This window comes from Parambassis ranga, chromosome 16 (genome assembly GCF_900634625.1).
Source record: "Parambassis ranga chromosome 16, fParRan2.1, whole genome shotgun sequence".
Taxonomy (NCBI): domain Eukaryota; kingdom Metazoa; phylum Chordata; class Actinopteri; family Ambassidae; genus Parambassis; species Parambassis ranga.
This window is the reverse complement of record NC_041036.1, coordinates 17897271-17911585: the sequence shown is the minus strand read 5'-3', so window position 1 is coordinate 17911585 and position 14315 is coordinate 17897271. Positions and strand designations below refer to the sequence as shown.

General features: G+C 41.3%; 2 protein-coding genes across 4 annotated transcripts; one reads left to right on the top strand and one right to left on the bottom strand.

Annotated features, from left to right (window-relative positions):
- Nucleotides 1-3361: 3361 nt before the first annotated feature.
- LOC114448917 (tyrosine-protein phosphatase non-receptor type substrate 1-like) lies at nt 3362-9159 on the top strand. The gene is made up of 6 exons (XM_028426162.1): nt 3362-3448; nt 3978-4292; nt 5072-5503; nt 8445-8531; nt 8625-8670; nt 8842-9159. Exons 1-6 carry the CDS (start codon nt 3394-3396, stop codon nt 8858-8860), a joined length of 954 nt encoding a protein of 317 aa, XP_028281963.1. The 5' UTR covers nt 3362-3393; the 3' UTR covers nt 8861-9159.
- Nucleotides 9160-10878: 1719 nt separating this feature from the next.
- Nucleotides 10879-13393, bottom strand: LOC114448669 (free fatty acid receptor 2-like). Of its 3 annotated transcripts, none has more exons than XM_028425777.1 (2): nt 13158-13393; nt 10879-12462 (listed from the first exon to the last, which is right to left on the bottom strand). In XM_028425777.1, exon 2 carries the CDS (start codon nt 12218-12220, stop codon nt 11198-11200), a length of 1023 nt encoding a protein of 340 aa, XP_028281578.1. In that variant the 5' UTR covers nt 12221-12462; nt 13158-13393; the 3' UTR covers nt 10879-11197. The 3 variants fall into 3 exon arrangements, with proteins under 3 accessions (XP_028281578.1, XP_028281577.1, XP_028281579.1); XM_028425776.1 differs by lacking the exon at nt 13158-13393 and adding an exon at nt 12931-13024; XM_028425778.1 differs by lacking the exon at nt 13158-13393 and adding an exon at nt 12931-12984 and having other exon boundaries at nt 10879-12459.
- Nucleotides 13394-14315: the final 922 nt, after the last annotated feature.

Here is a 14315-nt window from a genome sequence, read left to right as displayed (position 1 = left end):
TAAGTCGCCCACCTCACATCTTCAACATAGAAAGAGTCCCATTACTTGGCCTCTCTGAATTACCATCCCACGCCTGGCATTTTCCTTGTCAATCAAAACGGGGGGTAAATATTGGTTGTGGTGCAGAGGACTGACAGGGGAAAGTTGGATTTCTTTCACAGTGACAGCGGCAAACTGGTGTTTTTGTGCTGATTTATATTGCAGTTATGAGAGTGAAGGGATGTCGGGCCGTGGCGACGGTCACAGATGCTCCTCACACAAGTCTTGTGTGAGGTGAGCTGGAGGCTGGGCTACGTGACAGGATGTATGATAGAGGCCGGTCAAGTGCAGTGCGCCTCAAGGGGGAAATATCGGTGCCAGAACCCTCACTGCAAAGTAATGGAAAATATCTCATTTGGAAACTAATAACACATTTTACCAGAAGAGACCCACCGTGTATAATTGCAGGAATGTGCTAGCTTAGGTTGATGTGGAACCCATCTCTCTCTCTCTCTCTCTCTCTCTCTCTCTGTCTCCTTTTACTCTCTACACACACACACACTTTTGCTTTTGTGTGTGTGTGTGTGTGTGTGTGTGCGAACCTGAAATGAACCTCCCACCTCTCATAGTCTGCCCTCTCTGCTGTTTCAGATATAAAGGTGTGTGTGGTAAGAGTGTGCAGAAACTCCACAATGAGTAATTCAAGGGGCTGCACATACCAGCAGTGTGTCTGTGTGTGTATTCTCTGAGCCCCCCCCCAGGGCAGGTTGTTTGGTTCATTCATAACACACAAACACACACACGATTACAGACAGTTTTTATTATTATTTTTTTTTACATTTCTCAAGATCTTATCAATGTAAACACTGGAGAGAGAATGAAAGGAACAAAACATTTGTCTTGCTCCCTGACAGATGTTTAGTGCTGCGAAGCGATGATTGTACTTTTTTTTTTTTGATCTGTTTAGTTTTTGAAACTTGTTTTCTTTGTCTTTTATTTCACTGTCTTTCTTTCTTTCTTTCTTTTATTCCATGAAGTGGAGTTAAAATGAGGGAGACAAAAAAATAAAAAGTCTGTTTTGTTTTTAACAGAACTCATTGTGTGTGTGTGTGTGTGTATGTGTGTGTGTTTTGTTGCCTTTCTGTTGGCCTCTGTGGTTTAGAAAGGAGGTAAGGTCAATGTGAGCTGCTTCAGCTTGCCGTTTGCTTCCTGCTGAGCAAAGAGCCTCTGCTTCTGTTGTGTCTGCAAGTTTTCTTATTAAAAATGTCACATCTGGTTTTGACGTCCTACACATCTCATATTAAATCTAGTCTTCTTTTCCTGACGACTAATATAAATATTATTGTCCTGGTTTGTGATCCGCAATCATCCCCGATCATTAATATGAAAATGATGCCTGTCATCATGTGCTTTTCCAGCTGAGCTGTAGCTACAAATTAGAGGCTTTAGAAACAGGAGGAAACTCTCTTACTCGTCGTCCTCTTGTCAATGACAGACATCTGTTTCTCCTCGTCTTCGACTTCTAAACACCTGCATGTATTTAGTCATGGATTATCAAACAAATTGATGAATGGCTTTGGGGGTGTTAATCTGTTCTAATTAATTCTAGTAACACAATTTTAGCAGTATTCCCTTTGTTTAAAGACGTCCAGTAAGAATAGTGCTATTCACTGTGCACTCTGTAATTGGCGCTATGGTTGATTTTTATTGATTCTGACCCTTGCACAGTGCCACAGTTAAAAAGCATGTGCAATCCTCTTTCAATCATCTTAATTGTACCAAGATAATTTCAAGCTATCCATTTTCTTTGTGTCTATAGGAGAGAAAAAAGCTGTCATGTTTGTATTTCTTTAAACCAATTATAACTAGCTCAGGCTTAAAGAAGCAGGGGAGGAGAGCACAGCGTTAAATACAAGCCCAATGGCAGCTTATAATACCAACAGTCTGCAGCCAGCAGAGTCAGATGAACGTCCTGGGAATTAAAGTCTTTGCATTAGCCTATTGTATATTAAACGTGTTATTTATAAGCTAGAGCAGAAGCGGGTATGTCTACACCAGATGTGTAGAATGTAACTGGAAAAATTGAAAAAATACCATCTTTTTTTTTTAGAGGACGACGTGAAGACTCTTCATCTTGAGAGGACTGTGGGTAGCTAATCAGGTGAATGGGGGGCTGGTGCTGGATAAGTACAAATCTACATTACTGGATGGCAGCCATCAGCGCTGAGGGGCTCGTCTTTAACACTCTCTCTCTCTCTCTGTGCCATGTTTGAACTCACTTCTTCACCATGCTGATTACTCTATGGGCTTATTAGGCTTCATCCAGATACCAAAAGAGCAAAATAAAAAAGGCAGATTTTTCAAACCCTGTCATTAATAATCTTCATCCATATTATTTTTTTTTTCATGATAAAATATTCCACAAACTCTTTAAACTGTGGAGTTATTGATGATAACAAGCTCTGTCTACACATATTTCCTCTAATAATAAGAAATGTTACTGCTGAAATCACACTTAATATTTCTGCTCGTATGGAAAAACATGTTGCCAAAATGGGATTGTCCTCCAGATGCCTCAACACAAATTGAGAATTTAAAGATATTTAGACACACATAATAAGCATTCTCCCCATTTAACCTTTTGTGTCTGGCTGGAGGCATTTCTACTGGAGGATTGTCACAGCATGTTGCAGTCAAAGTTCAACTATTTATTTATAAAGTAATTTACATGTCTGTGTTTTCTTTTTAAGATGAAACTAAGTTTGAAGCTGACCCTTTTTATTCCTCCTCGTCAACTCTTCTACTTTGAAACTTCCCGCTTCCAGCTTTGATGATGAGGATTTCACCTAGGATAGCGAGCCGTCTCCCCTCAGAGGGCACTGATTCATTATACTGCTGCTCATTAAGGACGGTCAGGAAATTCATATTCACAAGGAGAACTTTGAGAAATCAAAACAAGAGTTGTGGAATGCATCAAAACAACAAGAACTTGTTACCGTGTCTAAACATGTTTGCCACAGATCTGCTACTTCTGTCAAAGTTGGAGGGGGGGGGGGGTTCCCCCCGTCTAAACTTGACATTTTACAAATCAGAAGCTGTTCACATCATTTTAAAGACTGTGCGAACATAAACTTAACTTGCTTACTGTTGCATTGCGGTTTGTTTCAACGTGCAGACAGAGTACCTATTTGTCTGCTGAGACACTGACACATGTAGTTTTCTCACCTCAACGATCTCAGAGATTCAGGTTCGTGTCGAAGCGTGACCTATTAATGAACCATCACCTCTGAGCGTGGAGAAAGAGCTGACAGCATCACATTTTTAATACTCAGCAAGATTCAAACGTAAGAGTGCCGGAGAAATTACAGTGTTTCCCCTCTAGAGCTTGGAGCCAGCGGCAGCAGCAGCAGCAGCATGGATGACTGGCCTCGCCTGTGTTTGTTTCTATTGTTGGCAAGTGGAGTACCAGGTCAGTCTGAAAACAAGGCTTGTGTTGTTGTTATTATAATATTCTTATATTAGCCTTCATCATTCAATTCAAACTTCTAATATTCATGGAAAAACATTAATCACTGTTGTTATACAAACATAAACAGCAATTTCTGCCAAGAATTTATTAGGGGGGGAAAAGACTCCTGTGTGTGTCTGTGTGTATCATTTGTGCTGTAATTGTGAGTGTTTTGTTGCCTATCTTTAGCAGTTTGTCATCATCATACTCAATAATCACTTCATCACTACAAGCAGCAGTTACAATCAAATATTTTCCTTGTTTTTGGTGAAGTTGAGAGTGTTTTGGTGTGAAATTATACTAAATGGACTTCCAGTTTTATTCATGTGTCTGTTTGGGTTTTCCGTTAAGTCTGGCAAACATCCGTCTCCAGCTGTCACCCTGGCATACTAAACGCATATTTAAAGTATTTGTAGCTGACCCGCAGGTCTGCTCTGCACTTTTTAAAAGTTCCTTGTATGACACATTGTATTAATGGCTCTGTCTTTAGCCCTGACAGCGACCCCGGAGGGACTGAGGGTTAGACAGTATCCTCGGTCTCTCAGTGTGATGCGGGGTGAGACGGCAACCCTGTCCTGTCATTTCAAAGTAGAATCCCTCAAGTACGGGGTTCAGTGGTTCAAAATGAAGTCGGAAAAGCAGCTCATCCCCAAATCATCCAGGGAGAGCGTCGTGGAGAAGAATCAAACCTCCTCTTTGGTGATCGCTGAGGTGGCGCTGGAGGATTCTGGGTGGTATTACTGCGAGGTGAACGTGCTGCAGAAAGACCCGGGGCGTGGTAACGGCACCGAGCTCGTCGTTTTGGGTGAGAAACAAATGGCTGGTCTCACAAACGAACATGTCCGCAAGTTTATTAAGGTTTGGTATGATGTTGCTGGGCTGGTAGTTATGTCTCATTTGTATACTTTTCTGCACCACAGCCACAGTGTTTTAAGTGTGAGGAGGCGCCTGTGGAGGGCCCGCGCTTAACGGCCGAACGGCTCGGCTCGATCTATATAAAATTCAAGTCATGTGAAATTCCCTCAGAGTTCATCTTTTTGCCTGAGCAGTTTCATGACAGATCTAGAAATAATCACCCCGGCACCATGCACGGTGCCTTGTATCGATCTTGCCCAGGGAATTGAAACTCACCAGAAAACAAGGCAGGGAGGGATGGCCAAACTATTATGTGGAAATCCTTCATGCGGAAGAAAAGCTTCCTTTTGATTTTCCCAGAATGCAACATTGCCTCCAACAAATAACAATTGATATTGCATGTTTCTAACGATAATAATTATTTTCCTCATGATTTACTGTGTTCTCTATCTATTCTATTTCTGCTTTTTTTAGTAGTATGGGATGTAGCATCCTAATAGAAGCTGTTGTCGTCCAACAGTGCATGTTTTGAGATATTTTAAGCACAATGTTTCATCGCTCTTCCGTGTAATTCTTCCTTGTTTAGATAGACTGCATGATGACTAATGCCACCTCATTTCTGTCCTACTTTCCCCTGTATTCCCCTGTATATTATTATTATTTGCCTCTGCAGTGACCCATATTTTCTTGGAATCAGCTCATCTAAACTGGTGCTTGTTGTCATTCTAGCACCACCATCTGCTCCCAAATTGTACCTCCAGATTCCTCCAGAGCCACTCAGCGGCCAGTGGGCCCTCCTATGTCTCACCGGAGGGTTCCACCCAAGTAGGCTCACCATCACCTGGACCTACCAAAGCGAAGCGGTCGATATCGATCACCTGTCACTCAACAACTGCACCCTCCCTGTCGACAACCCTCACGGTAACCTGTCTGAACGCCCGGCCGACAGATTCCTGCTGTCTTCAGACTGGTCAGTAAGCTCCAGGCCTCCTCAACAGTCAAAGTGTTTCCAAGTGATGGACAACCACAGCCGGGAGGTTTATCTCTTTAGTGTTCTCTTCTTGCCAAAAAAGCAGTCGTTGAAAGCGGGGCTCAGCTTCACGTGTACAGTGCAGGACCACCCTGCCATGACAACTCCTCTGACGGCTTCCTTCATTTGGGGTAAATAGAAAATGCTTCAACATAAAAAATGACTTTTTTATGTTCCACCCACCAGCTGTCATTATTTATTAATTATTTGCTTTTTGGAAGTCGTGCATTTTTCGTCTGTCAGTTTGGCTGTGACAGATGGCTCTAAATGTTACCATACCTACTGTTTTTTCCCTCCTTTTGTCAGAGGTATGAATCACTGTTGCAGCATGTGTCACTGTGTCACCACTACTCACTGAATTCATTTATCATCGACAAGTTTAAACAAAACTTACTTACTATCTGTTTTACTTAACACATACTAACTTGTCATATACCGCAGACACAGAGAAGCGTCCCATTTATTTTACATGTGTGCAAAATAAATGCATTCATGTGGCAATAATATTCACAAATCTATGCCTTGTTAGCAGTCAAACCACACTGTGTTCCCTCATGCAAACCATATTTTGATATTTTATTTAATAATGTCCATATTCTGGCCAACTCAATATTCAGAGACAGGAATATTCCAGTTCATCTGTTACCCAGCATATTGTGAATAAACGTCAAATCATGCCGTAGGCAGATTATTTTACTGTAATAATTCCCATGCTGTCTGAGGTGTGTTGCTATTCTGCATTGTTATTTATTGACAACTCTCACTCTCATTCACATGCTCAAAAATGAAGAAAAAGAACTCAAAGAAATAAAATGCAGTGCCATAAGACTTGTTAGCGTTAGCGCCTCATTTATGCCAAGAATCTACCAGAGTATTGGGGTGAAATCCTGCTGCCAGAACTTATTAGAAAGAATAGTGAATGCTTATTCAGCAAACTGCTGCAAAAATGATGTGAGAATGCCATTAAGTCTTATAACTAAGTCTGGCATACTCCACATGTTTTAATTCGATTAAGGTTTGCTCCAAATATGACCTTGATCAGCTTAGGGTAATTAGAAAATGATGGCAGTGTCTTATTGTGAGTATGCTCTTATTCGTTAACACTGAAGTTTTGCTGTACATGTAAACAGTCAATGTTGAACAATAGGCAAGTAGCATAAAGACTGGATTGGAAATGTCTTATTCATTTATAATATTTAGAAAAAGAATGTTGCTAAGAAATCCAGTTGAGAAAGTTTTTCAGAAAGCCATGCCAGGTATGAAAGGCAGGCGGGCGGGGCAGAGAAAGTAGAAATTTGTAAAGACACAATACAGACAAATCATTAACGCGTTAACGCAGCCCGAGACAAACTCAAACCACATACACGGGTATCTGTAAAAATGAAGAATTTTCCCTTCATTTGTGCCTTTCATTTACACATAAACAGAGTTTTCGCCTCTGAAAACAAATCTTTCTAAAAACTCCGGCAGAAGTGGAGATTTTGGAAAACGTTTGAATGTGAACTGACTAAAGATGAGAAAAACGGAGTTTGCGGCAGTCTGCGCGTCAGTTCATGCGACCTTTTTTTGTGTAGTACGGCTGCCAGAGCAGCTGTAGTCTAGTAATGGAAGCATTCCGGATAGCGTTTGCATTTCTGTTGGTGTCAGCACTTTTTACGTGTTTGCGTTTACAGATACTGCTCCTCTTACTGTGTAGTGGAGCAGAGACATGTTAGGTCTCCAGGTTCAGCAATTTTGGAACAACTTCTGACACAGAGAACCAGACTGCATCAATGAGGCTTTTGATTGGCTTGCACGGCTTTCTTCTTCTTCCTACACTGCCACCCACAGGCCTGGCGTAGTCATGGTGGCTCTTGGGAGCGTATTTATGCCGTTAATGTAAACAGAAATTTTTTTGAAAACAATGATGCGTGCACAATGAAATATTTGTTTTGAAAACACCCGACTATGTCTAAACAGGGTCTCAATGGTAGACTGAGGCTAAATTGTTGATGAACCACAGGTGTGGAGACAGCCAGGCCCAACACCACCTGCCTGTCTGAACACACACACACACAGAGACCAACAAGAGACAAAAGAGCAGCTCAACTCTAGTTTAGAAATTAGAAGCATGGTTCTGCATCTGTGAGGGAGTATAATCCTAGCCTATCACAGATGAGCTCCATGTGTCATTTGAAGAGGAGCTAGAATATGAGTAAGCAGTGTTGTCAGTCATCATGTCAGCTGTACGAAGTTATTTTAGGCATTAAGAAGGAAAACAAAAACCCAAAGCGCCACTTATGCAATTCATGGCAGCAACTTTGGAAACTTCATCATTAAGTATCAGCAAATGTTTTCATGGAAGGCAGAAAGGGTTAAAAAACCCACTAAACTGCAACAAGCCACAAACAAAGACAAGGACCACAGACCAACTGACCAGGAGGAAGGCAAAGGACATGAATTAAATAGAGAAGGAGGGAGAACAAGACACAGGTGAAAGCAATGAATGCAGGGCAGGCAATTACTGAGGAGGGGAAACCACAGGAGGTACAAGAAACACACAAGGAGACCTGATATTCCACATAAAATGTAAAATTTAAGAGACAAAATATTAAAAGCCCACATAATGTCACATACTTATAAACTTCACATTTTGCAGGATTGTATGTTTTCAATTTTAATAGTCAAATATTTTGTAATGCTCATCGTCGTGACAATAAAAATGATGATTCAACCATCACATTTCATCCCCGCCCTCGAGCAGAACTGTATTTTTATTTTCATTTTTCACTCCCTTCAAAGGGAGCATCACATAGTACCAGTCAGCTCGCTCACTGTTTGCCCTACTTGACTGTTAATGTGGGTCAGACATTGATCATTCCAAGGCAACAGATTGGCTGCTATGCTGCATACTCGAACAAATTAATGATTTTTCCAATCAATGTTTAAACACCTTCTCCTCCCAGGGAGGAGGAGAACGTCCATCAGGCGAGGCCAGTTCAACCTCTCCTCTCTGATTTCATTCTGCCTAGCTCGATATCATGATAAGTCAGCGCTAATCAGTGGGCTTTTTTTTTTCTTTAACCTTTCTAGATGCCTCCCCTAATGAACTGATTGTCATCCTGAATATCCTCAAGATGTGTATGCTCTCTGCTATGACCACTGTGTTTTTATTAGAAGGTGAGAGAGAGACAGAGAGTAAACATGCTAAGCATGAATTACATGAGGCTGTCAGGAAGCCATGTTTAATTTATGTGATCTTGTTCTCCGCAGCAGTGGAACATTTCTGTGTGAAGGGGAAAAAAATGATGTCTGCCATGTGAGTAATATTTTTCCTCTACCAAACACACACCATGCATACACACCCCTCACGTAGGGCAGTATTATTTATTTATTTATTTTTCTCTCACTACCTTATCCCCATAACCTATCGCACATTGTTGGGGGAAAAAAGTCAACATTGATGCAATAACCAATTATTGTCTTCCAGGAAAAACAATATGAGATAGGAGAGAAAACAAAAGGAAGGACCTCTGAGTGTTTGGAGCAGCTCATCTCAGCTGACCAACCTTTGACAAACATCATCATACAAAGTCAAGCCCAGAGGGGGGAAAAAAAATAACCAAGAAAATTTGCATTATGCGTAACGGATGTGACCTTTTATTTTATTTTTCTCTCTATCTGATGAAAGTTTCTTGCAATTTCAAGTCTGCTTTCGTCCTCTAAACACAGCATCAATTTTTCTCTCCTGTGTGCATCAAATCTGTTTATCTCTAACTTCTTCTTTTTTGTTGTTGTTGTTTTATCTTTGCGGCATGCTGACTAGCATGTTTTTTTGGGGGATCTGTTTATTGTGCCAGTGGCTGGTAGCCCGCGCTTCTTAGTCATTCATTCCAATCTGTGCGTCAAAATGAATGCTTCATGCATGATACACCTGTCAAACAGATACAGTGATCAGCTCAACCTCTGTGCAGGCATAATCCTCGCAAAACAGGATTAACAGCCGATGCCAGCTCCCACTTGTGTGATAAGCAATTGTTTGTGTTTTGCCGCATGTGTGGTGAGATCTTGATTCACGTGTTGGAGTATAAGTTCATTTTAAATTTAGGCCTGCCCACACAGCCAAGAGGAGAAGAAGAAGAAAAAACATTTAGAACATGCTCATATATCTACACTATAAGATATAACAGGCTGTTTTTCCACTTGATAAAGTTTCTATTGATCAGATTTAATCCTTAATTCTTATTTTATATAATCCTGCTTTTGTGGCTGTCTGTATGCATTAAAAATTATATTCATGTCAATTCATGTCAAGTGCTGGTAATTTAAAAGCAAGGGGAGAAAAAATAAAGCCGACACTAAAAGTAGGCTATAAAAAAAACTGCAATTCTTCAAGTGGCCACTCGAGGCTTAAACAAATAAGTCACATTAAAATGACAGCAGAAATAAACATATTTACAGCCTACCATAAAAAAAACTGTTCAGTCAACATATGTGTTTATACACCTTTAAATTGGGGATTAACTAACATTATCCACAGCAGTTATGTCATTAAGGTTAGTAAGGTTAGTAAACTGTAATACTCCCAATGAGCCATGTACCATCTTAACTACCCTCAGGCCAACAAGAGATCACAAAAGGGAAGTAAAAGTAGACGAGCAGGCACAGTGAGAGTTTAAAATTAACCAGCTTTAGGCTTGTTTTAAAAGCTAAAAACAATAAATTGGACTTTGCCACAGCAAACTGTGGATAGTAGCTGCAGAGACTGTTTCATCTCTGTTTTCACTTTGATGAGACTCAGAGATGGATTTCTAGGTAAACGTCCCTTAAGTATTTCAACGATCCCCTTTTAGTCAGTAAGCACGAATATGTGTAATTATAGCACAGTACATTGCGATAAAAGCAGTAAACTGAAACTGAAAGCTGAAACCCCAAAGGTGTAAAAGGTGGTGTCATCCACATAGAAACAGCTGGAGCCTCCTGCTGTGAGCTCCAAATCTGCTCTTTAGTAAACCTATAACGGTGACATCAGAGAAGATTCTTTTGTCTTTATTTATAGAAATTGTGTATAAAAATTCATGCATCACATGCATTTCATTTATGAAACATGAAATATCATCACATTTGTCATTGACCCTGTATCGCTCATCTCTCACTGAAATGCACACAAACCCCTGACTGCTGCTGCCTACATTAGCATCATTGAATTACATCAAAGTGTGACTTGTTTAAGAAAATTGTGTTTGTGTGGTTCCTTTTCACACCTGCGCTGTTTTTCGACACACACAAACAGGATTTACCCCAGACAGGATTGCTTTACAAAATGATCTATGAGTCATAACTTATGTAAATGATGTTATGTTTGAAAATGTGTCTTTATTTTATATAAGATAAATACAATCCATCATCTCACAATTCAAATTTCCTCCAACGCTCAACACATAATGAGCATGCTGCAAAAAAAAAAAAAAAAAAAAAAAACAAACAAAAAAACGTATTCTGTCCATGGTGGAAAAGCTTGCAGTCCTGTTGCTTAGAGATGATGTGCAAAGCTGTTGCCTGGAGCTCCACAGCAGCTGACACACATTACATACATGTACCAAAAAAAGTGGAGGTCTCTTTGTCTCGTGGAAAAAAATGGTGTTGCTTGCTCACTCTGACAGAGAGTTACCTGTCTCCAGGAAGTTAATCAGAGAGTCAAACAAAAACATACCGCACTGTACACAGCTGAGTCATTTTCCTCACATGCAAAAACATAAACATGGCATTAATTTCCTGCTTGCAGGGATTAAAAAAAATGACAAATTAGCTATAAGGCAGCTGCTCGCAGCCCCGTTTCAGTCAGCTCAGATAGTATTGCTCTCGTCTTGTTTGCGTTGCTTATCTTTTGGAGTCTTGTTAATTGTACCACACGAGGCCTGCAGCATGTGACAACACATGCACCTGTTAAGGCGACTTTTAACCCCTTCCATCACGCTGCCCACGTTGCCTCTCATAGCAGAGGAAGAGAAGTAGAAAATAAGAGGGTCCAGGCATGCGTTAAACGTGCTGCACAACAGGGCCTTATCCCTCCAATCTGGACTTTTCCATTGAATTATGCCCACAATGTGCGAGATGTTGTAGGGGCCGAAACATAAAGCGAACACCACCAGCGTCCCCAAAGCCATGCCGATGGCCCGCAGGCGGCGGCGGCGGTCGATGTGTTGCAGCTTAGAGAGGATCCTGATGAAGTTAATGTAGCAGAAACTGCAGATCAGTAAGGGGATGAAGAAAAGAACCACACAGAGCTCCAGACGCACAGGCAGGAGTACATTTAGCTGAGCTTCAGTGAAATTCTCATAGCACACCGTTTTTTGTTCAGAATCTGTGGCAGGGTGGATTGTGGCATTGGGGGCTGGGGTAGAACTGGGGGATTCATTGGGGTGAATTAATGGTACGATGAAGACAATGCTCAGGTGGCTGATGGAGAAGAACCAGAAGAAGATGCTGGCTGCAACTGCATATGCGGGGCGGCGCCTCAGGGAGTGTTGGATGGGGAACGCTACGCCCAAGTAGCGCTCTACACTTATAGCCGTGAGGAAAAAGGTGCTGTTGTAGATAGTCATGTAGAAGATGAAGCCAGAGAGCGGGCAAAGGGCGTAGGGCATATCCCAGACCATGTTGTTCATCACCTCCTGCATCTTGAAGGGCAGGAAGAGTAGGAAGAGGAGATCAGAGATGGTCAGGTTGAGGAGCAGGATGTCGATCGGCCTGGGTTTCTGCCTCACTTTCTTGCAGAACGTGTAGAAGGCGAGGACGTTTGCCGGGAAGCCCAGCACAAAGGTGATGACGTAGACAGAGAGACACAGCACAGTGTGGCACTCCTGCATGTTGGCCTCGGTGTAAGTCACTCAAGTTAGTCAGAGATCAGGATATGTCACATTATGTCCTTGACTCCTGGGGGGTGAATAGACTGCAGCGCAGGGAGGTTTGATCCGTCAGGCAGTCTGAACCACAGGAGACGAAGGCGCCTTATTGGGTCAGTGGCCTGGAACAAACCCGACAAGACAGCGTGGTTTTCCTGTCCCCAATAAACCAGTGCTCATCGTTTCCTCGAGGGCCTTGAGCTCTGCTGATAAGAGAGAATGAAAAGAGATTACCACACCGCACGGCAAAGTATTTCAAACTTTACCTCCAGCTAAATTTACACCTTTAGCTCGTAAAAACCATCCAATGATCTGTTACTTCTTCATTTTCAATGTTTCGTTTTATAGTGGTGGCGTATTATCTCTTAATGAGGAGGCAGCTATTGGTCTGGCACACGAGTTTGTATACAAACCATAATAGTGTGTTATTGCCCGCTCTGCATTGTAAATACTCCGCAATGATGCTTTTATCATTAACTCCCGCCCCTCTCTTGCTATGTGCACAAACGTTGGACACGTTGTGAAAACGGTGACCCTCATAAAGTTAATGACTTAACTACAACAGGGAAACTGTTGCCTCAAAGATTTAGCTTCACAATAATGATGCTGTCACTGAAACACTGTTTGTATCTTTTTAGCACATAAAGATATGTATAAGAAAATGTGTTTCTTACCCTTTATATCATGAGCTATATCAAGTTAAGAAGCTTGACAGCAGCTCGGCTCTTTTATAGTCTGGTGACAAAGCAGGGGGAAGTTTGTTTTTACTACGTTCTGGAGGAATGTGACGAAACCCAAGAAGGGCTCCCTTTTTAAGCAACTTGAAGACTTCCTCTTTGCTGCTTGTCTATTTGTCATACACTTTCCACTTGAGTTTTTTTTAGAAAAAAAAGTAGCTTACCTCTACTGTGTGTTTCCACAACTGCTAATCACTCAGCTTCTGTTCACCAGCCTTCAGCTCCAGCCTGCTGTCACCTTGCATGTCCCCCTATTTACATGACAATCTAAACATCCAGTGCAGATAATAAAATTATTATTAGGGAGATACAGGTTTCCGTAGTAACAGCTGACCCTTCTTTTTTAGCTGGCACAGACCAGCCAGGTTGATCGCAGCTTATTAAATCATAGCAAGGTATCCCTGCCAGGTGCTTCTTCATGGACGGCTCTTTATTATGAGAAGCCTTCGAGAATGGAGAGCGGTCACTCCCTTCACAGCATGTGGTCAGGGTGGCTGAGCCAGCTATACTGTCCAAACAGAGGCCTTCTATTTAGATAGTCATACACTGCACACAATCATAAAAAAAAGATAAACCATGACTAGCCTGTGGCTTATCCAGAGGCTCTGTGACATAATTCTGTATTCTGCAGCCATACCACCTAGTATCACAACAGCACGGTCAGATTTGTGAAGCATGCAGGTTGAATTCACAAATTCACAGAGCTTTTGAAGTAATAATGATTTAGAGGTGTACAAAGAGTCCTTTTGATGTTGCCTAATGTATGTAAATCACTCAGAGGCACTCCAGCTCAGTATTTAAACTCTTGATTCCCATGTGGAAGTTTCAAGTGTTTTGTTGCCGTCTGACCTGACTCCATATTTGATATTTATCCCATTTCTCTGTCTCTGTCACCTTTTTTCCTGCCGCTATAGATTTTATTTCAAATCTTCCTTTCAACTCCTTCCTGGACAAGTAACCACAGAGAAAATATTTGAGTTTCAGGCACTTTCAGTTTCGTGGTTTGTATTCTGCACATAACACTGGAGATTCACGTGTGTTATGCAAGCTGGTGTGTTCCAAGAGCTGGTTTTACACAGTGACATCATGGAGTTTCTTAAGAGCCAACTGAGCTTAAATTTCACTGTTATTTCATCAATGCAGGACAGAAATTAGACAAGATTCAGGCAAAAGACAGAGAAGTGAATAAAAAGAGAAGGGTACACAAGGTTGCTCTTCATTTCACTTTATTTTACATGAGTCAAAAATATTATTATATATATATTTGACATAAAAAAATGTATACGATGGACATGTGGACTATGAAGAAGAATGTGGTATCT